This window comes from Lissotriton vulgaris, chromosome 12, assembly GCF_964263255.1.
Source record: "Lissotriton vulgaris chromosome 12, aLisVul1.2, whole genome shotgun sequence".
NCBI lineage: Eukaryota > Metazoa > Chordata > Amphibia > Caudata > Salamandridae > Lissotriton > Lissotriton vulgaris.
Genome location: NC_141700.1, coordinates 234,227,852 through 234,251,450, shown reverse-complemented (window position 1 = coordinate 234,251,450; position 23,599 = coordinate 234,227,852). Strand labels below are relative to the sequence as shown.

The 23,599-nt window shown below is 44.4% G+C and overlaps 1 protein-coding gene across 1 annotated transcript in view; it reads right to left on the bottom strand.

Moving 5' to 3' along the window:
• CDH16 (cadherin 16) overlaps window positions 1-23,599 on the bottom strand; it is a 777,195-nt gene that overhangs the window by 29,730 nt on the left and 723,866 nt on the right. The window contains exon 17 of the mRNA XM_086947729.1: window positions 13,544-13,660. Coding sequence (XP_086803855.1) covers window positions 13,544-13,660 — 117 coding nt within the window. The remainder of the gene's footprint in view (window positions 1-13,543; window positions 13,661-23,599) is intronic.

The window sequence follows — 23,599 nt, the reverse complement described above, 5'->3', positions numbered from 1 at the left end:
ACGAAGTCCTCAGGGAAACAAAGTCCGCAGTTAGCAGAAGACACACCGTGTTACTCCGTGAGCGGCACCATTGTTAAAAGACTCGTAATGCACACCTGATACTATCTGGAGCCCCTATAGCGGAGAATTCAGAGGAGAACATGCCAAACCAATGCCTCTTACGGGGCCGGCTGTCCCCCAGCTCATGTTCAAAGACGTAATATGACACCTGAGTAGCATCGGGGAACATAGTTGTTTCTTCTGTTTTATGACCTGTTCTGTCAGGGCTACCTATCTCCTGGTGTGTCGCACGAGTGGAAACCTGGTGTCACTTGAATCAACGGTGGCCGGTAGGGTCCGGCAAGAATGTAGTAATAGTCACCAGTGGGGTGATGACTTGTGATCAGGTTAGGTGGAAGGAATTTTCATCTGTTATTTTAACAAGGACAGGACAGCTACAGACCTCCCCGGTCCTTCAAGTTAGCATTTTAGCAGCCGGGGACGAGTGGAGGCAGGACATGGGAGCGTAACCCACCAATCGTTCCCCCTTTTAGAAAAGGTGGGGCATAGGGGAATCGCATGGGAGCATTCCTTTTCTAAGCCCCATCTTATTAGTTAGTTTGGCTTTCCTCAGCCTTTCTCCTCCTGAGGGCGATAACGGAATACCACTGATTTGGGTAGCAATAAACACCTGTTAATCAGTGCCAGGATACCCCCCCAGGGTGAGGGTGCCCAAAAACACTCCTGTTCTGTTTTCATAGACTATGCATCACAGGGCTAGCTTTCCTGACTATGCGGCAGGGACGGGAAACAAACACAGGAATGGATTTGGATCTGGCACATTAGTAATATTGGAATGTCAATCTCTTTCGACAGACCCGGGGCAAACAATTGTATTTAATTGTAAGGCATCCAGAAGTTTATGCTAGCAGGAGGTATTCCGCAAGCCCTGAACTCAAGGAGACAGGTCTTGCACACATGATCCTTTAGCATGGGGCAGATTTATGTTCTTGGGGGCAACTTTTTACTAATTTTGGATTAGCCCGGGTCAACCTCAGGTGGCAAGCTTTCTTCACAACGCGGTAAGAACAGGAAACAAACACATGGAGAGCCAATGGCTCCTTTTACAGAGTAGGCATTTCTTTAAGGATGTATCAGGTCCCATACTAGACTTCAGGGGAACATACATCTAGGCTAACCTTGAAAGTGCAAACACACCTACACCTGGAGCAAGGAGAAGCAGAGTCTGGGCCTGGTTTACATACCTCAAAAGTGTAGCTGGGGATTTAATGCATGATATCTGCTGGTCCGTGCTTTTCCTAGTTACGAGGTTACTTGCAGTGGAGGGCTAGCATGTCTGGGGATAACAAAGCGGACTAGGGCTATTGCCGGTTTACGCACCTAGGGCCTCAGTTGGTCAGCAGGTAGATTTACCTGGGTCAGGACTAGAGGTAAGCCTGTGGGGATGTTAGTCACTACTAATAGGGGCAGTGACTGCTATAGTAGGCACTATACGAACATTGCCTCAAACCTGAGTTGACACCACACTGGTGTGCGCCAGGGTTGAGCATTCAAATTGGGTTGTGCAAAGGTCTGGTCCACCTTGGAAAGGCTGTTGCTCACTGGACCCAGGGGTAGGTTACAGGTTGCTTCAGTGTACAATATTCCTTGCCATAGCCATTGAGTTAGGCCGTTTGGGGTAGCTGACAGCTAACAGGGTTGCGCTGTCCCTTAGTTGGGAGAAAGCAAAGTATTAAAGCACTGAAGGGTACCATGTCTTAAGAAAGGTGGCATGTCCATTCCTCAAGCGAAGGCAAGTATCTGTACTTGGGGTGCTCTTTGGCATACACAAGCAGAAGGGTACAGTGCCAGGAGCAGTGTGAGTTTGTGGGTAAACAAGGGCTTAGACAACCCCAGATAAAAGGCATGCATTGCATGCAGTGAACGGGTATTGAAGGCATGATTAATTATGTCAGGCAACAGAAGGTTACCTGCTGGTGCATGTAGAAGTTACGGCCCTTACTAAGTTTCAGGTGCAACGCATAATGGAGGTTTGCTTGGAGTTGTAAGGCAACAAAGCCCGGCAGGTGTGGCAGGTGGCGAGTTCAGGGGGAAGCCATGGAGACCTGGTGCAGGAGGCTTAACAGCGCCATGTGTAAATTTACAGAGCAAAGGAGTTTTGGTTTTATCCGGCATGGCTTACTGCACGCCAAGTCCACACAGTGTTTTGATGAAGATGGGATACACCTGTCCAAAGTGGGAATAGACTTATTTGCTTGATCTGGGGGAGGCCTTGGAATCAGCGGGGTGTAGGTAACTAGGCCTATCGTGGAGGGGGCCCTGGGGTGACGGTGGCCACACCCAGTGCTGTGGCGGAGTGACAGGGCAATCCAGAGGCTGTAAGGTACAGAAGGGTAGCCTCTTCAGGAGCACAGTAAGGGTGCAAAAGCCAAATATTCCCAGGGAGGTCCTCGCGTTGGACCCTGGAGGAGTGACGGCGCCCCGTTAGTCCTACGGGCGGTTGTGGACCTGAGCAACCGGGGGTTGCCTGCAACTCTCCGCCCCCTTAGCTGGGGGGGCGTGAGTAAGGGGGTAGACTGGCTTTCCACCGGTGGAGGGGGTATCCCCTCCCCCAAAACTAACAAACACCTGTTGGCTAGGGCCACGGTGTAATTTGGCTCATCAGGCGGGCAGGCGGTGAGGGGCTGCCTACCATGGGTTCGCCGGTAAGATAACCCACCATGTTGGCATATTTGTTATGCAAATAAACCTGCAGCAGTTTTCTCCACTAAGAATGTGTCTTGTCTGATTATTTCTCCATATTATTGCTGTGGGAGGGATGGGGAGTGTTGCCGATATTGGCATTATGCAGGGCTGCCCTGGGCCCACGAAGGGGGCCCTCCTAAGAGGGCGACCCCCCCTTAGTTCCACAGGATGGCACACAAGTCAGCCTCCCAGTGTTGGGGACCCTCGAGGGTCCTGCATGCCTGCATCACCTCAGGGCAGGAGGGGGCGGGGTAGAGGTACTTATACCTTGCTTGCCCACTGTTCGGCCTCTTTTCCATGCTGCCTTGACGCCGTTTCCCTCCTCACCGCTTATCCATCGTACAGGCAGGGGGGTTGTGTTTATCTAACTCATTATTTTGTGTTGCAGGAGGAGTTACAGAGCGATCCAGAGGCTGTAAGGTACAGAAGGGTACCCTCTGCAGGAGCACAGTAAGGGTGCGAAAGCCAAATATTCCCGGGGAGGTCTTCGCGTTGGACCCTGGAGGAGCGACGGTGCCTCGTTAGTCCTATGGGCGGTTGTGGACCTGAGAAACCGGGGGTTGCCTGCAACTCTCCGCCTCCCTTAGCTGAGGGGGCGTGAGTAAGGGGGTGGACTGGCGGTCCACCGGTGGTAGGGGCTATCCCCTCCCCCAAAACTAACAAACACCGTTTGGCTAGGGCCACGGTGTAATTTGGCTCATCAGGCGGGCAGGCGGTGAGGGGCTGCCTGCCCTGGGATCACCCGTAAGATAACCCACCATGTTGGCATATTTGTTATGCAAATAAACCTGCAGCAATTTTCTCCACTAAGAATGTATCTTGTCTGATTATTTCTCCATATTATTGCTGTGGGAGGGATGGGGAGTGTTGCAGATATTGGCACTAATAGTAAAAACTGTTTCTCATCCTCAACTCCCGTCAGTGCGGTTGCATCCGGAGTGTTCTCTTGTATCCACTTTTGGGTCTGTTGCAGGGGTGGGGGCGCAAGGCCGCTCGGAAACTTTTTAAATAAAGGAGGCACAGGCTCGGTATGGTTAACAACTGGCCAAGGAACCACAAGGTCGGGTCCTGGACATCTTTATTGCGTTTGGCTGTGAGGTCTATTCACGGGATCCGTCTCGTGAACGCCCCTACACAGTCTTTCAACATGGGGTGGTCTATCCACAAACATAACACCCACTTGGAAGTGTGGACACATGAAGGTACAGCCTAAATTTGACAAATGATGAACACTTGTATATGGACACCTTCTACACTAAATAGCTCCCCCAGCCAGGCTTTGTCTAATGAGACATATATCAGAGTAGGATTAATATGTTTACTTCTGAGTTTAGAATGACTTGGCAGTTCTGAATGCTTTTTTATGGTAACTATCGAACGGGGGTACAGTATTCAGGTTTACAGATCACCATGGCTCGTGTAAGTCACGCTCATAGGAGTGCTGATAGGAATGACCAAACTCATATTCATAGGTTTATATAACCAGACAACATTGCAGAAGAATAGGAGCTCCTTCATGGAGCTCTTACAGACATTCCATCCTTAGCGTTCGCTCTGTCCTCACCCCATGCACTCAGTACCCCAGAGATCGAAGTCTCTAGAGGACTACTAACTGGCACTGCGCAAGAGGCATGAAGAGAGCTTAGAGGATGACCCCCACTCGGATTTGACCTACTGAGACCTGATGTGGGGCGGAGAAGAAATTCAGGCCCAGATGTACTAATATGTTCCGTCATGGCTGCGCCACTTTTTTGGCGCAGCCACAATGCAAGATGTATTTCAGAATTTACAAAGCAGTGTAAATCTGCTTTCTGTGGCTTTCCATAGCTTTGTAAAACAAAGAAGTAATGCAGATCTGCGCAGAGTGCTGCCTTCTGTTGCTTTTCTTTGGGTAGGAGGTACATGGGTGGAGCATGGGTGTTCCTACGTATCCACCTATGTATTTTGATGCACACACAGATTTGCTAAAGTCTGTAAGCTTGGGATGGGGCAAAAATGGTGCGCCTCCTCGAAACTGTCCTAACAGGAGAAATATCTTTCTTTCTCCTTGTTATTCCTCATTGAATGTACGCTGCATTCCGCAGCCGCAAAAACCACAGTAGATGGACAGAATGCAGAACAATGTCATACATTCACCCCAGTACAGAGATCTGGGCCTAAATCCATCGTTTTTTTGCAGCCAGCACACATACAAAGAGGAATAGGCCGCTAAGAGCTGTCTTTGTACAGGGAGGTATCCTTTCCTGCAACAAAAGTTTTCTGAGCACAATACAGACACCCATTGATCATTACGCAAGGATGCCAGAATAGGTGCTAGGTTGCCACAAGTGGGCTAGCGAAAGGAGAGATGGGAAGTGCATCATATCTTAATAAATGTGACGCATTTCTGCACTCTTCCTTTCATGCAACACAGTGCAGCAAGTTCCCTTGAATCTTTGTGTGAAAGTTTTAGTAAATCGGGGCTTCAGATTTTATGTGCGAAAACCCTGGAGAGATTGACTTTGCCGACAGCAAAAACAAGAAACAGCTATTATAATTGTCAAGGGGAGTAAAAATTGAGAGACTTCAGAAAAATCCTTTGAGGCAGTAAGGTTTCTAGGGACTTCAAAGACAAGGGAATACAAATAAACTACCGTTCCTGTACATTTATATTATTCTCTTGCAGTCCTCCTAATTGACATGTTTGCATATAACCTCTACTGGAACGCTCTATTTTAAAGCAAGAAATTAGTCATTAATTTTCAAAAGATCAATGTTTTCTTTTTTGTCTTTTAATAACAAACACACAGGGAAATAGAATCAGATTTAATAAACCTATTAGTGTTTTTTTTCTTCTTGCTATCCCTCTTTCAAACCCTGAATTCTTAATGGAAGCATTAACGTGGTAGATTTAAATAACCTGTAGATTAATGTTTTGCAGTCTCATCCCTCCAATCTTTTCTCATTTCCTCTCACTTTCTCTCAGCACCACAGCAAAGTAATCAGTGTTCCTATTTTCCTTTTAAAAGGTGATTACAAGCTGTCTTTCTTCATTTTTCTTGTTACCTACGACGTAGGAGTACTATAATTGATTTAATGAACGCTTTGGGATTACTCCTACCTCTTCATTTCTATCCTCAAATTATGAACCTGTCTGTCACAGATTTAAAATTGTTTTTTAATTATCTGCCACATTTTTTGAATTAGCATCTGGTCTCTGCTGTGTGAGCATGTTCCTATATGTTTTGTATACCTAAGTTTAGGTTAAGTGCACAAAAAGTTCGTAAATTGTAGGTGGGCATAAAATGGAAACACTACTGAAAATACCAAACCCAGATGCATAGAATCAAGATTTGTGGAATTTTATGATTGTGCTGTGAATAATATGCTTGAAAACTGAGATTAAGGGCCTCGCTGCGAGTCTGGCCGTTCACAGACTGCCAGACTTGCAGGGGAACATTGATGGTGGTCTTACAACTGCCCTATTATGACCAGGGCATTCTGTCTGCCCTGAGACCACCGCAACTGCCAGTTATCAGAGATCCCTGGTGGTGGTGCGGTGGTCTTTTGGCCGCAATATGTTTGACGGCACCACAGTGGTCCCGCCAAGCATATTACAAGTTTCCTCTCTGCCACGGTTTTCATTGTTGTGAGCCCGCTTTCTGTGGCTTTGCATAGCTTTGTTCACATTGGAACGCCAAAGAACCGCTCGCCATACAGGAGAACACTCCTAATCCAGCCGGTGGTTCAACCACGGCTTTGGCGGTGCGGGAGCAGGGCACACCCTCTCGCAAACCGCCAAACTCGTAATTTGGCCCTTAGGCAATGGAAAGGAACTGGCGGGTGAAGGGTGAAGCCCTGGTAATTATGACGTCTTGAACTGTCAGCAGTGCATCACTAAGTTCCATCTAAAAACTACAGAGATATGATTTAAGGGATGGAAACCTTGGTGAAATGACAGTTGCTGGAGGCTGATGGCTGAGGTTTTCAATAAAGAAGACTTAACTTACTTTTTCTGCTGTGTGGTCCTTGATAAAGCCACTTTGTTACACTGGCGATAAGTGTAGCAGAGAGCAGCATAAGTGAGAACCACACCTCAACTTGAAGATGTTTCAGAATGTGACATGCAAGCATAGACATTTCAACACTGAGTGTTGGTTTTGGAAGATAAGAGGTTACTGGGACAGAATTGTGAGAAGGAAAACACACATAAAATACTTGAAGGGTTGGCAGGTCAATATTGGAGTTTGTACTGTTTGAAATTGTGGGCCGGTGATGAACTGAATCTGTGTTTCAGCGCAGTTTGCAGCCTGACTTGCTGTAAAACATTTGGCAAAGCAAGATTGTGAGGATATGGATGGGATGAGAGGAAAAGATCTACCAGCCATAATAACAACACAACATTGAGCAGTGAGCTGTACGTGGAGTGCATTTGCATCCCAGAGGTGTGTGCTGGCCCACCGCTTTACCATAAAAAAGGGCAGTACATTGTAGAACAAGATCCATCATCTTAAAAAAAATACTATTGGAAACTTGGCAAAACTGAAGTTCAAGGATGTAAGACCACTGTTTTGGGGTAAAATACGTGATCCAAGAAGTGAGAGACACACTTGCTTTTCTTCAAGTGCCTGTTTTGTGTGGTGATGGGTACATTGAATCTTAACTGTATAGATGGCAGTGTGTTTGTTAAAAGCAGTTGACAGACCATAGGGAGGTATTGACTGTTAAGGCAAGTGTTCTATGCTTAACACAATTGTAGGCGATACTGTTTGAATTACCATAAATATTTCACAGCCTAACCAAAACTTTATTATTCTGTTGTGTTTTGTTTCGTGTTTATTGTACTTTTAGTTACTTTACATACAGTACAATAACCAACAATGTAATACCCCGACCATTCATTTTGAGAAGCCCTGAAGAGCCACCTATAAGATGGAGTAAATGGGAAAAGATGTTTAGTCATTATTCCAGGATTTGCTGTACGAGTCTTAGTGCAGAAAGGAAGTACTCCTTTATGATCACCCCCTTGGGGGAGATGGTTCTGGAAGTTTTAGAGACCTTGTCGAACTCAACGTTGACGAGAGGAGGAATCTCAATAAATACGAAATCTGTTTGCTTCAGCTAGATTGACATTATCTTTTACGAGTGAGAACTCTAATGAAACGTTACCAATTTGGTTTAAGAGAAACCGGAATGAGGAATCAGTTGAGAAGGATATGACAAGGCTGAGGATGCAGGCCAGTACCTGTGAATTTGGAGCTGCAACTGATGAAAGGAGTAGAGCTCAATTTGAGTTCAAATATTAGATTGACAATATGAGAGAGGAGTTGTGGCTCAAGGTAAACCGCCAGTAGAAGAGGTGTTGGCAGTAGCAAAAAGAGTTGAACATGTACTACAATTTGTCAGTGAGGTGAGCAAATATAAGAATAAATTCCACTCTTAGTCAGATAAGGTGGAAAAGGCAGTTTGTGAGGTCAAATGTAAAGAAAAGTATAAAGATGAGAATAATAAGTTCTCGGGGATTGTTTCAGGTATGGGATGAGTGGATATATAACTAATTTAAGAGAGTGTCCTGTTCTTCTTGCGTATTGTAATGGATGTGGGAAAAAGGGTCATTATATCAAATGCTGTAGGAACAAAGGAAGAAAGAAAAATCGAGTGGTGAAGAAAGTGTTACTGGAAATTATTTTTTAAATTAATTGTCAAGCTAATGATCTTCTGAGCAATATTGTGAAAGTGGATAATGTTGAGATACCCTTGAAATGTGATTAGTGTTCTAATTCGACTATACTTTCTAAGAAAACGTGATCTTTTGTTTCATGACAAGATCAAGTTGAGAAGCATAGATGTATGGAGCCAAGGGTTATTTTTTTAATTCCTGTGTGGCATTAGGCAGTAAATATGGTGTTGGGGAAGTGTATGTATCAAAAAGGGGGTTGCCTTGATAGAATGGCCCCATCAAAAACTTTTGGGTGTTTCTTCGAATTCTAATACTAAACTCCCAACTCCAAATACAAGAGATGGTTCCTCATTCAGCAGATTATATAAATAAATATGAAAAGCTGTTTGAGGATAAGTTAGGATTCCTGAAGTATTACAATCATCAAATCTGGCTTAAAAAAGGAGATATTCCTGTGACGGCTAAGGTCAGATGGATTCCTATCAGTGTTCAAAGCAGTGTTGCTGAAACTAATGAACCTTAGGGAAATTGAACCAGTTGAGGCCATTGAATTGTTGGCCCGAATTGTAGTTACTAGTGGGGATATTTGTCTATATGTAGACCAGAGGGCACTCAATAGGGAAGTGATAGGGGGCATATTTCCATGCCCAACATCGATGAGATCACTCACACCTAAGCAGTTTCTAATTATTTTTGCACTCAAGACTTGCCTGCGGGCTGTCACCAGGTACAGTTGGATTCTAGTTCATGGGAACTTTCTGCATTCATTACACCCAAGGGAGCTTATAAATTCTAGAGAATACCTTTTGGACTTGATTCTGCTGCTTCAGAGTTTCAACATGTGATGGCTAAAATATTGAAAGGGCTAAATGGAGTGCAGTGCTACCAAGACGATGTGTTAATCTATGGAAGTACTGTAAAAGAGCATGAGAGTTGAGTGCGTATGTTGCTGTGTAATCGCATGGAGGAGGGTCTGAGTCTTAGTAAGGATAAATACAGAGTTAGTATGTCTGAAGTTAATTATTTGGGGCATAATATCCTAGGCTGAAAAAATAATTGGTTGAAACAATTGTTAACCTGAAGGAACTCTGTTTAAAGGAAGAAGTGATTTCATTTTTAGACATGGTTGAGTATTATGGGAGGTTTATTAAGAATTATGCAGACAAATTGGTATACTTAAGAACCCTTTTAGGAAAAAATGTGGAATTTCAGTGAGGTCAAGGATGCCAAAGTGAATTTGAGTTCTTAAAAATTGAGTTGAAAAAATGCACCCAGTTTTCAGGCCTTCATTCCTGGTGAAGAGACCATGATTATCTCAGATGCTAGTTCTAAGGGTCTAGGAGCGGTGTTGTAACAAAGAGAGACGAAGTACAGTCTTTTATAGAATGTGTCTCTTTTTTAAAAAAAATATTTTTTTTAGTCCACATACGCCATTAGATGTGCCCAGAATCTACTATACTTTTTCTGCGGCCCCCCATTCGGATGATTGGCACCAGCAGTGCATAGATTCTGATCTGATCTTAATGGAAGCATTTTCCACAGATACCCTCACAGTTAGTCAGTTCAGTTTCCCTTACTTGATGGCCCATGCAACTGATCCGAGGGATATGTTCTTCTGCGAAAAGGCATAATCATTGGACAAATAGGTCTCTATTGTCTCAACTTGTCTAACCACCCTATACAAGGCAACCAAAAATCTTTTTTCCTTTTCCAATTAACCCTTTTGAGATTTGATGTATATTTAATTGCATTTACCCAGTCTAAAAAAGTCAGTGCAGTGCTTTTAAGCCAAACTTAACAAATTTCTCTGCGAGCACGTAAGATTAAATAAAAAGACAATTTACTAACGTCTCAAGGTAACAAATCATAATTCGAGAAGATACCAAAAGAAAACAAAAATGATGCTCACCTGAATTTCAAAACTGAACATGGCTTTCATACCTTCAATAGCCGCACCCCAAAATATATATAAAAAGTGTATAGAATGTGTCTCTAGGTGTTTGAGGGGTTCAGAAATAAGCTACTTTGTTATCGAAAAATAAGATTTAGCCATTTTCAGGGCATTGAGAAAGTATACAATTTGATTTGAGCACCAATTTCAGTCTTTTATGATCATAAACCACTGAAAGAGATTTTTATGAAGAAAGGTCTGAGCTCCATTTCATCATGAATAAATAGGTGGATGATAGCTCTATAGGAACTTCGTTTTGATATGCATTAGAAATATGTCAGCTTATTGTCTGTCTAGACTTGCCAATAGATCAGAGATAGAAGAACCTCTGGGTGATTTTTTAGAATAATAAGTGAATGTGTGTGAGTTCATATTGGGGATGATTCCTGAATAGCGGAATGAAGAAGTGATGAATAATATGGAATTAATGGATGTAGTAAGAGCATGCCTAGGGGATCATTATGATTTGTAAGGTAAACCATGGGCTATTATAAAAAATGGGTTGCCTGCAGACAGAGGATCGTTGCTAATGGATACTCGTGTGATTCCCCTTCTGAGCTTCAGAAACCAGTTGCCAACACAAGCTCATCTTTGTCATCTAGGTATTGGTAAGGCTACAGAAAGCTTATGAGCAGACTTTTGATTGCCTGATATAAATATTCAGGTAGAAAATTGGTACTTGAGTGTCTGGAATTCAAACATAGAGATACGATTTTAACTACTAGTCAGGTACCCATGGTTTGCCGGCAACTTCCTGATCATTTGTGAGAAGAAGTTGCAATTGACATAGTTTGAACTTTAAGAGGTAGACACAATACACCCTATATGATGGCTTTGGTAGATCTTTATTCTAGGTGGGTGGAAGTGGCTTGTGTACAGGTGTTCAAGAGAGAGAATTCCCCTAAACATATTCTCTCAGACAATGAAGCTCAGTTCTGTAAAAATAAAGAGTGAACTTGTGGTACACCTCTTGACAGAAGTTCTTCCTACCACCTTCAAATGAATGAAGCTGTTGAGTGGATATTTCAGACATGAAATAATGTTTTAGTTAGATAAAGCTAATACTCTTGGTTGGAGGTTGGAGCTGCAACAAAGAATCCCTGCATATCACATGACAGCCCATTCTTCTACTGGTAAAAGTCAGTTTGAACTTTTTAAAGGAACGACTCCATATATATATATATACAGTTTATGACCTTCGGGATGACTTGGGGAAAAAATAGAGATACAATGGTATGGGCAATTTAAGAGAGAGTGTGAGATTGACATACAACATAAGAGGAAAAAATATTTTGACTCAAGAAAAAGTGTTAAAGAAGCCGAGGTTCATTTAGGGGATTTGGTAAAGATAAGAGCCCCAGTTGAATGTGCCCAGTGGTCCAAATTTAGTAAGGCACAGATGATTAGGAAGGTGTCTAGGAATATTAGTATTACTAATGGTCTGAAACAAGAGTTGTATTGGGGTTCTAAATTCTGAAGTGTCAACGAAAAGGTGTAAGTGAGCATTCCAAAGAGGATTTCAGAGGGAGTGGAAAATATACAAGTTCTCCTGTAAATGATACAGTGAATATAAAGAGTAGTATGAAATTATGGAAAAAGCCTTCGTATCTAGATGAACAAGTCAGCAGTTAAGCAATGTGTATTTTTCACTTTCTTTTGTTAAATGCCTAGAAACTATTTATTGTGAATTTCTGTAATTCATTAGTTAATTCTTCGTACATACGAAGAATCAACTAATTAATAACATAAATTAATATATATGATAGACATATGTTGTTTTAATAGTGTTGTTTATAAAGAAGGGAGATGTGTGATATCTTGAGCTGTCAGCACTGCATCACCAGGTTCCATTGAAGAACCTCAGAGATAGAATTTAAGGGATTGGACCCATGGTGAAGTGACATTTGCTGGAGGCTGTTTGCTGAGGTGTTCAATAAAGAAAACTTAACTTACTTATCACCTGGTGGTCCTTGATGGAGCTACTTTGTTACAGCAATAGTCCTGCAAAGTGCAGAGAAAATCCACAAACGTGTAGGTTTATGCGATACAGGAACATTTTGCAGATAGCATCCCACCCTGGAGATGTACAGAAGCTACACTTTAAGGCATGAGTAAGTGCTGGGCAAGGGAAGGCAACACTACCGATGTCATGGTGTGTAGAGGAAGAATGGTGTCCAAACTGAAAAATATATTTGTGTTGGAAAAAAGGTTTCATGTGTAAATGTGTATTTTCACTTGATTTACTGATGCAGATTTTCCACTTCGTGAACAATTGTATGAGTATATTATGCCTTGCGAACGACCATAAATCTGTGTCTGTTGTACATTGTCAGGAGTACTCCTCAGATCTTTGCGGGGTAGTGTGATATCTACTCAAAACATAGCATTAAATCTATAAGAGTAGGGCTATGTTTTATAAGTAGTCCCTTGTTAATTTTGCATTTCCACTCACATCATTGGCAATGTCAAAAGAAACTTGCTGTACTGTTGCATGCTTGACCCTTCAGCTGCTTACCATGCAGCCGGTCGAGGTAGTGGCCTTTTGATGTTTTTCATCTTCTGGGTGGTTGGCTTTTCAGGATTCTCACCCTCTAAGGTTGTTGGATTGGCTTACAATAAGTCTCAATCTCGCATGAGGATCTAGTGACCTCCCCTGCTCATTGGTTATTCTGCTCCATTCTCAAATAGAGATGTGAGGCTCTTAAAGTGGGATCTACTCGGAAAACTGTTCGAGCCTCGCTTCATCCATAATCGTCAACTAGCTCATGTCGTATAGGTGACTTTCACTCAGTCCCATTTTTTTCAGAGCATCAAGCATGCGAGGATGTGTAGGGTCAAACTTGGATTAGGAAACATAATTCCTGCTGGCTGAAAAGGAAAACTAGCACTGACTGAAGGCCAACCGTATCAAAATGGACCAATTGACATCAATGCTTCAGTGAAGCAGGGCCAAAGAGGTCTCTACATAACCTGTGACTGACATTTTGAAATGATGTATAACTCATTAGATGACACAAAAATGATTTATAGGCATATTAGAGTGGAAACTGTCTTCTCTCCTTGAAAAGCGACAACGGGACAATACAATTGCACATATGGCCTGAAACTATAATGGAAATCTGTAAATAAAGACACTTTTTTGTAGCTGAAAAAACAATTACTCTATAATTGGAATTTGCATAACATACCTATAGCTCCAAGGGTGCCCACAGTGATGCCAACTGCAGAGAAGACTGTCGGCATACCTGCCATCTCCTCAACCTCTATCATGCAATACCCTATACTATTGCATACGCATACTGTCACTGGAAAGAAACAAAAACAATGAGTTGAGCTACACACGTATGTAGGTGCTTCTTTATCAAGACAAGCACAAATAATTCTATTTCAATTTATTTCAACAATTATGTACCACAATTGGTAAAATATCTCATAGGAGGCACAGCAAACAAAGTGGCAAAATTAATGCATAAAAAGTTTTTTTGAAGTCTTTCTGTGCTTCCCTGATATTCATTACACAGGGCTAGTCTCCTTTTTTAACATCATGAAGAAATGGACTAAATACACACCACAGGTATAGGGACCGGAGGAACATGATACAGTTTGCCTGGATAGTTTTCCCGGTGGAGAAGAGAGTGGTAATGGTAAGTTTTTTTTAAAAGGCAGATTTATTCTCATACCATATGGTTTAGCTAACCGCTGATGCTGAATTTGGCAGATGGTGGATGTTATCTATTCTGCCAACAGTGATCTGAAGTAAATCCATCAAGAATGGTGGATGACCACCCAACCAATCTGACTTAGCATTTCAGTCTGACTCAAAACGTAGCTGGGAGAATGGGAAGACTTTTGAACATATATCTAGCAATCATACATGACTGGTATCTTTTTGTGCATTAGTCACAGAGTCAGCAGGACCAACTTCTTGCTGAACTCTTTGGCATGGTGCCTTCTTGCAATTGCAATTTAAATTAGTAAACTGAGGCCCCTTTCTATTGACTAGTCATACATATAAGTACTACACTCAGACATCCCATACACACTGATTAACTTGTATTTATGTATGAACAGGGGCATAGCTTAGCCAGTGTGATTCAAGGGGGTGTAAATCACATTTACCAACTAACAAAGAAGTGGGCTGCACAGTGGAGGAGTGAGGTGGTCATGGTTTGGGACGGTCTGTTTCTATGAGGAGCAGGGTTAGTACTGATTTTCATTAGGTGGGCCTCCATCTGCGGTGGCACGGTGGGAAAAAAGGAATCAATTGATCTTTATTTATAAACTGCTGCTTATCACCCTATATGGTATCTAGGTCCTAGCAGGTCCCGGAGGCTTATTCGAATAGCCATGTCTCGAGGGCCACTCAGAATTCCGGAAGTGACATGATCTGGTGCTTCTAAACAACAGACCGAGTCCAACACCACCTGCCTTGTAGATTTAATGTCCAAGATGGGGGAGCAGGAAAATCGTCAACGCAGGAACAACCTCCACTCCCTTCTTTCCCTGAGGGGAAAGAGGGGGACGACCCCAGAAGCTTCATTGTAAAACTACTACAGGATTCTTTTCCGGAACACCAGGGCTGGGACTGGGACCGAAAGGTACAGAGGGCGCACCGTTTTCCATTCTACCAGAAATGGCAATACAGCAGTAGCAGTGCAACTGGAGGACAACCAAGGGTCTTTCTGGTGTACTTTGGAAATTTCCTCCTTAGGCAGCTAATATAAGACAGGCCCGTCCTAATTCCAAGAAAGAGGCCAACGGGATAACATTCTTCGCCAAGCCAGATTTTTGCCACCAGACAGTGGAACGGAGATGGCGTCTGAGGCAACTGATCTCTTCTTTTCAGCAACAGGGCGCCAAAGTTTACCTAATGAATCCTGCCAGGCTTAAAGTAATCTCCAATGGAGCTACCAAGGTCTTTTTTTCCAAGATAAAAGCTTGTGAATATCTGTAAGAGGTGAAAAATAAGAAGAACAGCAGATAACCAAATGAACAGATTGTTTACTATTTTCTCACCAGAAGTTCCACAATACCACGGGTTGGGACAATGGCTTTAAACATGGCAGATTTTTTTTTCAAACTCTGTTGTTGACTTTATTCAGTCGTATTTAATTTGTCACCGATGGGACATATATGTTTTTCTTCCTTTCAGGAGACAACCGAGACTCTGGTTAAATTCAAACTACTTCGCTTTCTTGTGCTGCCTTCTCTTCTACAGGCCCACTAGCCGATCAAAGATTTAACCGGTTTCTTTATTGCGTGGTAGACAGCCAGGGCTCATGTCTGACTACCATCATTCAGGCTTTTCCTGATTGCTCAAAGAAGGGGTGGGTGGGGTGAGTGGTGGGGTGGGGTGGGCGGGCCGGGCACTTTAAGAAACAATTCGGGCGCAGAAGCTTTAAGGGCACTTTGTTTAACTCACATATATGGGCACTCATAAATACAAATTATTTTCTAAAGCAAAAATCAAAGGACCTTTACCTTTTTTTTCGCTTTTTTTTCATTCCCTCCTAGATGGCTAGTATAGATTCACTACAAATTGTTTCTGTTAACATTTGTGGGTTGAACAAATCCTATAAAATGCAAAATGTGGCCCAAGGATTACGGATTTATCAAACAAATTGAAAGAAACATTGACATCTTACCAGTCAGCTTCCAGGGTACTAACACTAAAATCTTGGCCCACGCCGACGATCTGGCCATTACCTCCCCTGACCCTGCAAACACTATAATGGCTGTAGAAAAGGAGGCTCAAAAATTTGGGAGACTATCCGGATATGCCCTGAATAAAAACAAAACACAAATAATAGTAAACAACCTAATTAGCTGGGTAGACAGCAGGGTAGTACCAGAGGCCAAATACCTTGGGGTTTGCATTTCATCCAATATGGACAAAATTGTGACAGACAACCTAACACCGCTTGCTGCTCATACCAAAAAGGCCCTAAAACAAATTGACAATTTGCACCTAACTCTCGTGGGCAGATACAATGTCATTAAAAAATGACATATTTTCCTAAACCTCTATATTTCTTTCGTACCATACCCCAGGAATTTAACAAAGCAAATCTGCTCAAATTCCAACAAATCTTCACACAATTTATTTGGGCCTACTCCCAACCTAGGTGGGCACTAAAGCAGCTATCGCTTCCGAAAGAACGAGGAGGCTGGTCCTTTCCCAACATCATATTATACCACCCCTCCCTCCTGCACCTGGACCTCCTTCATCCTTTCAACTTCTGCTGGGCAAACAGCACTGGGGATGCTGGCTCCGAGAGATGTCCTTTGGATACTACAAGCGCGTGCGGTTTAAGACCCTAATGAACTCTTACAAAGTCTTCCGCAACATCCGCAGAACCTTCGGGCTGGATAGATTCAACTACTATTCTGTCACTCTTAACAATAGCAACCTACCAGCTATCTTTGGAACGTCCTACTTTTCCGACTGGTATAAGGCTGGCATCACAAAACTAGGGGATCTCATCACCAGTGAGGGAGTCAAATCTTTCTCAAACTTGCAAGCTAAATTCAGTCTGAAAAACCAAGATGCCTTGAGGTATCTTTCCATTTATGATTTTCTTTCTAGGAAGGTTGGGGGGGGGGGCCCTTGGGTTTAAGGAAGTTGAGCTTTTTAACACACTGCGCAACGCCTCGACCCCCAAATTGGTCTTATATATAACATCCTTAATAGACAAATCCCAGATGACTTACATACCATTACAGACAAAAGGCACGTAAAACTTGATTCCCCTCATAGTATCTTTTATAACTCTTTAGCCCTCTCACAAAATGTTTTACTTTCAGCCAAGCTGCAGGCACAACACTTTAAAACAATTTTTTTCCTGTACATTACCCCTAGTAAGATCGCCAAGTGGGGAGTAGGCAAAGGGACATTATGCCCTCGGTGCTCTGATTTCGGGTCCGACTCAATCCACATTTTTGCAACTTGTCCGAAACTTGCCTCAACACTTTTTTCTTATATAGGAATTGTTAAGTGAAATCACTAATCAGTCCATTTAATTAAACCCTACAGTTATCTTGCTGGGGACCCAGTGTGAATCCCCTAGGATCAAAAGCGATGGACTCGTTTTATTGCTATGGCAGTTTGGAGGATCTGTGTTGCCTCCGCTTGGCTGGATTCTGACCCCCCTTCATTTTCTCAGTGGTTGCCCAGACTAGTGGCCACATACCATTTGGAAAAAGCTGTCTATGCCAGAAAGGGGCGTAAGAGTCGGAAAAAGGGCCTGGAGGTGTGGGAAAAATTATCCTCATGGTTGCAGCAACCGGGGCATTAAGATAATCTTTTTTCTTTTTTGTTTCTAGGATGTTCTGCCTTTTTACTTCTTTCTCTCCTTTTTCTTCTCCTTTTTTTTCTTTCTTCTTTTCTGTTTCTCTCTTCGTTATCCTTCCTTTTCTTTCTTCAAACCTGACAGCTTTGTGCTACCTAGATTTCTTACTTTCTCTCTTTTGCCCTTTTTTCCTTTTTTTTTCTTTTCTTTTTTGCGCCCGTCATTTCTTTTCAATACACTGTTGTTTCATCTTTGTGGTGGGTGGAGGGTGAGTGGGTTGAAAGGTCATACCTATGTATTCTTTTTTGTTATCATGGCTTAAAATAAAAAACTGTTAAAAGAAATAAAAAAATAAAAAACAGTATTCCGGAAGTGAGGTGATGGTCCAGAGTTGTATGTGGAGGCTATTCCAGCACTTTACTATGATGCTGGAGAAGGAGTATCCTCCACTTCTGCTTTTGTAGATGTGGGGAGTATGGGCAAGTGAGAGGGAGGCAGAGTGTTGTCCTCTCCATTGTTGGTTGAAGTTCAGGAAGTGGTCTTGTAGGCGGGTTCTTAGTTGTGTAGAGCCTTGTGTGTGTGGGTCAGCAGCTTGAATTGACATCTTTTTTTATGGGGAGAGAGTGGAGTTTCCTGAGGTGGGGTGTGATGTGGGTTCATCAGGGAAGGCCGAGGTTGAGTCTGGCTGTGGCGTTCTGTATGGTCTGAAGTCTCTGTAAGAGGTGTGCAGCGATTTTCCTACGCAGAGGGCATTGCCGTAGTCCAGTTAGCTGGTGATGAGGGCCTGTGTCACAGTGCGTCTCCTGTGTAGGGGTAGCCACTTCAAGACTTTAGGTAGCATGCACATAGTGAGGAAGAGTTAGAATGCTACCCAGAGCAATTGCTACTGATTAGACTATTTTCAAACATACATCCTATCACCTTTTGGGCGTTCGATTGCCAGTAGAATGCCTGAAAACTTGAGACTTGCTCAGCTTTCCAGCCTACTACTGGCAATGATTGTAATTTTTTCTCCTGGCTGATTAAATTAATGCAACCCTACTCAAAGTGCTGTTTCATGATTTCAATGTTGCGAATTAAATTAACGCAACCCTACTCGGAGTGCCATTACATGATTTCAATGTTGCAGAAGTAATAGGATATATATATATATATATATATATATATATATATATATATTCTAATACTCCTAATAAGAACACAGGACAGACACAGCATATATATATATATATATATATATATACTACAAAAGTAGTAACTTTGAACCCACAGAAGTACTCATTGAATTAGATGCTGATGCAAAAATGGAAAAGTTAAAACCTCTTAGTGAACTGAGAAGGAACAGAAAAACTTTCACAGACACAGCACAGCAGACCAGACTCGGCCTCCAAACTCAGCCAACAACCTGAGCATACATTTGACGGTTATCACACCACCGCTCAAAGCTATCTTTCCTACCCTTCCCACCTGGGCCTGGTAGTTATCCCTTGGAACTCATGACTACAGTCATGTGAAGCACAATGGACTGAAGACCTTGCCATGAATCACTCATTATAAATGGAATTTCACTGCATGCACTCTTCTTCGTCTCTGCTACAAGAAGCCTTGATGATAGAGTTGTCAAATCGATGCATGTGTGCAGGGCTCCATGTTTCTCCTTCTTGCATTTTAAAAGTAATTTAATTAATTAACTGTTGCAAAGGCATCCTGTGCCCTGGGCACCCCCCCCCCAACTTTACTGCTGACTGGTACTGGTGGTAACAGACTTTTACTGACCCTGGGCTCTGCCTAACCAGGCCCAGGGCCAGTGCTATGCTGAAAGAGACTCCTAGAATACATTGAAAACACCTAAATACACTAGGATACACTATGGGTTAGGGTACTCCTATGATTGGAATGGCCTCCCCTATAAGGTCCAAGTATATAATGGAGCATGGCAGTTTGGAGGCCAGCAGTCCTTTCTGCACTTGCAAGTGTGGACTGCTGAAGCCTGAGGCCAGTTTAAAAGCAGCCATATGTTGCAGCACTGTTTTTAAAATGCAAATTATGCCCAAACTCGACTTTGGTGTTTGGGGCACTTACAAATTGATAGACTACAATGTTTGGGCATATTAGGTACCCTCAGGGTCTTCCCTAGGTGTCCCAGAGGTGGAAGTCAGGTATTTATAGAGAGGACCCTTATAAAATGAGTTTTATTTGCCCTCAGTTTAGTAAAAGTGTACATTTCACTCCCCACATTGTGGTAAAGTGCTTCTCAAAATTGACTTTTGTGCTAGGAGCACCCTGGAGTGAGGATCTGCAATATTTGTACATATTCAGAACCCCTAAAGTCTCCCCTAGTTATCCCTAGGGTGTGTTGTCCTGTAGATCTAGGCAGGGTCCTTATAAAATATGGTTTTGTAAACCCTGGTGAAGGAAAAATGCCCCAAGTCTCTTTTCCCATTGCAAATCCCTTGCCACATATGTTAACACGGCAGGAAGTTATTAACTAATAATTCCCACTAGGAGAATCATGTACAAATGCCAAAGACTTCCTAGAAGGGTATTGAGAAATCCAACAATAGGGTATTGTTGAATTTCTCCAAAAGTGTACAGACAAGAAGTTATAAGAGTTTCTTGTCTGTAAGCCAAAAATTCAGCCTTCCAGTGGTCAATCCTGATTGGTCAGATTTAAGTGGATTAGCCAGGCACCTTTGATGAGGTGATAAATAGCCCCTGGGGTTAGCCAGCTCTTCCGGGAGGGCAGGGTTCTGCAACTTAGGAATGCCTGAGCAGGAGGAGGAGACACGCGGAAGAAGTCAGTTTCAATTTACACCTCTCCTCTTTGAACCCTTCCAGATGGAGGGATTAAGGAAGGAATGAGCAGAGGCAAGGGGACCAGACTATGGAGATTAACCATTCGGGGGGGGGGGGCGTTTAGCCAGCTCTTCTCTCCCAGGTGGAAAATCAGCCATTATGAATTTTGGAGAAAAGGTGCCCTCTGGGAGAAAATAGTGCCACACTTTGGACACCCTGGGGTGTTACCCTGCACCTCATTGGACAGGAGTGCCCCCCAGCTTGACCCAGAGAACTTGGAGAAAGTATCTGAGATGGGCACAGCCTCTAAGATCTGCTGTTTGAAACTAAAGAGAGAAGAAGGGTCCATGTTGAGGAGTTTGATTGGCACCAACCAGGCCCTGCACTCTGAAGATTCCACCTGCTGCACAACCTGAATTACAGCTCTATGGACCTAACTTGCTTAAAAACGGTGGAAAAGCGGACTCCCTGCAAGCTACAGGTTAATAGAGCTCACCTAGAATATCACCACCAAAAATTCGACATCTGGAGTACTATCAGTGGATTTGGAAGGGTTGTGTCCAAGTGGATTGTGAGAACTGAAGTTCCATACTTTCAAGGACCATCTTGAAGCTTTTCTAGAACCTTGGAGTAAGTTTTGGACTCTTTGGGACCCTTTGGGACCCTTTGGGGAACTTCATGAAGATGTTGTGTGAAGTTTGGGACAACTTTAGAAAAAAGCTCCTGTAGGGGGTTGGGGAAGGGTCCCGGGCTACTGCTGCTTACTTCTACCACCAGGGGAGACTCCAAGGGCGCTGCTACAGAAGGAGAGGCTGAATACTGGGGTAGACTTTTCAGAGAAGGCTTTATTTTTAAGGGTTTAGGGTAAGTCTTTCGTTGTCTGCTCGTGAGGCGCTCCCGCGCAAACGCTGCAGGGTCGTAGGTGGCAGTCCTGGGAGGCTCCAGGGTGTCGAGGTCACGGGTCCGGTCTTCTCCTGACGTCAGCTCCGCCGGTACCGGGGGGGGGGGCAAGAGAAACCGGAGGTTAGGCTCAGGTATACATCACTCTCTTAAGGGACCGGGGGTGAGGGAAACCAGTGCACGCACACATGTGAGATCAAGGTGGTTCAGTGTCCGAGTTGTGCTCGTGAGGGGGGGGGAAAGGGAGGCCGACGGTACAAGGGGCGATGCACTTGCTAGAATGGGGGTAGACTACGTTGTCCCATCCAACCCGCCATACGCCCCCGTACCTGCTTGAGCCACACTCCTCCCGTGGGCGTGTGGCGGGGCGAATCGCTCCTCCTCGGCTCTCCCGGCCTCTCGGTCTCGTCTCCTGGGCTCCTCGAGGTCTCGGCTGTTGGGCTCTTCAGGATCTCTTCTGCAGGGCTTCTCAGGATCTCCTCTGCGGGGCAGCGGCTTGCTCTCTCCTCGCGTCCACTCGACTCGGGGGAAACGTTGTCCATCTCTTCCTGTTCCTGTGGCTCTTTTGACGTCGTCACGTGGGAAGATGGGGGTGTGTCTCCCAAGGCGGTCTCCCATCCCTTAAAGGCGTAGGGTTCTTGTTCTTGCACCGTCGGCCACCAGTAGTCCGGGTCTCCCGCCTTCCATTTGTCTCTGTCCGGGCTATCAGGGGGCTGCATGGAGGCAATGGAGGGATGTGAAACAGGGGCGGCTGCCCACCACAGCGTATTCTGATCCCCTGCCACGGGGTCCTGCATACCCACCCCGTCACACACCTCCCCTCCTGGACTCTCCCGATCGGGGAGAGGAAACACCCGGGATAAGAAGTCCGCGTTCCCATTGTCCTTCCCCTTCCTGTGTTGAACCGTGAAGGTATAGGGCTGGAGAGAGAGGAAACAGCGCAGCACCCTGGGATTGTGGCTACCCTGCTGGTGCATCCACCGTAGAGGGGCATGATCGGTATGGAGGATGAATGGCCTGCCTTCCAGGTAATACTGTAGCTTCTCCACCGCCCACTTAATGGCCAGGCATTCCCGCTCTATGGTGGTATACCGAGTCTCCCTGGGATACAGTTTTCTACTAAGGAACACTACTGGATGTTCCCTACCATCGGGCCCTGTTTAGGACAGTACCGCTCCTACCCCTACGTTTGAGGCATCTGTGGCCAGGACAAAGGTTTTTTCGAAGTTCGGGGATAGTAACACAGGGGCCGTGGTCATGGCTCGCTTGAGGAGGGAGAAGGCATTGAGGGCCGCCGGGGAGGGAGCAGCTAGGTCCCGGGGGCGGACGTCCTTCCGAAGCAGGTCTGTAAGGGGAGAGGCCGTCTCAGCAAAATTGGGTATAAAGTGTCGGTAATATCCGATAAGGCCTAAAAAGGCCCTCAGTCCTCTTTTTGTAGTCGGATACGACATATTTGCAATGGCCTTTACTTTGGCTTCCTGCGGGGCGATGTGGCCATCTCCCAAAACGTACCCCAGATAATTCACTTTGGTAAAGGCTACTCGGGACTTTTTGGAGTTGACATGTAGTCCGGCGTTTTGTAGTGCCGCCAGAATGGATCGCAGATGTTCCAGGTGCTCCTCCCAACTTCGGCTGAATATCACTATGTCGTCCAGGTATGCGGAACTATAACGAAGGTGGGGCCGTAGGACCTGGTTCATTAGGCGCTGGAATGTGGCGGGGGCTCCGTGCAGGCCGAATGGCAGGACGGTGAATTCGTGGAGACCATCATCGGTGACAAAAACGGTTTTCTTCCGGTCTTCCTCACGGAGGGGAACCTGCCAGTACCCCTTCGTGAGGTCCAGGGTAGTGATGTAGACTGCGTCCCCAATTTTTTCAATCAACTCATCCACCCTCGGGATGGGGTAGGTGTCAAATGAGGATATCGAATTCAGAGCCCTGAAGTCCATGCAAAACCGTTTTGTCCCGTCCGGTTTGGGGATCATCACAATCGGCGAGGACCACTCACTGGTTGATGGCCTGATCACACCCAAGTCCAAAATCTCTCTGACTTCCTTTTTCACTGCTGCCCTCCTGGCCTCGGGGATCCGATATGGTTTCTGTTTCACGATTTTCCCCGGCTCGGTAGTGATGCGGTGCTCCACCAGGCCGGTTTTACCGGGGAGGTCCGAAAAGATGTCCGAAAAGGGCTGCAGCACTTGCGTCCGAGCTCGCTCCTTCTCTTTGAGTAACTCCGGATTCACTACCAGCTGGGGTATT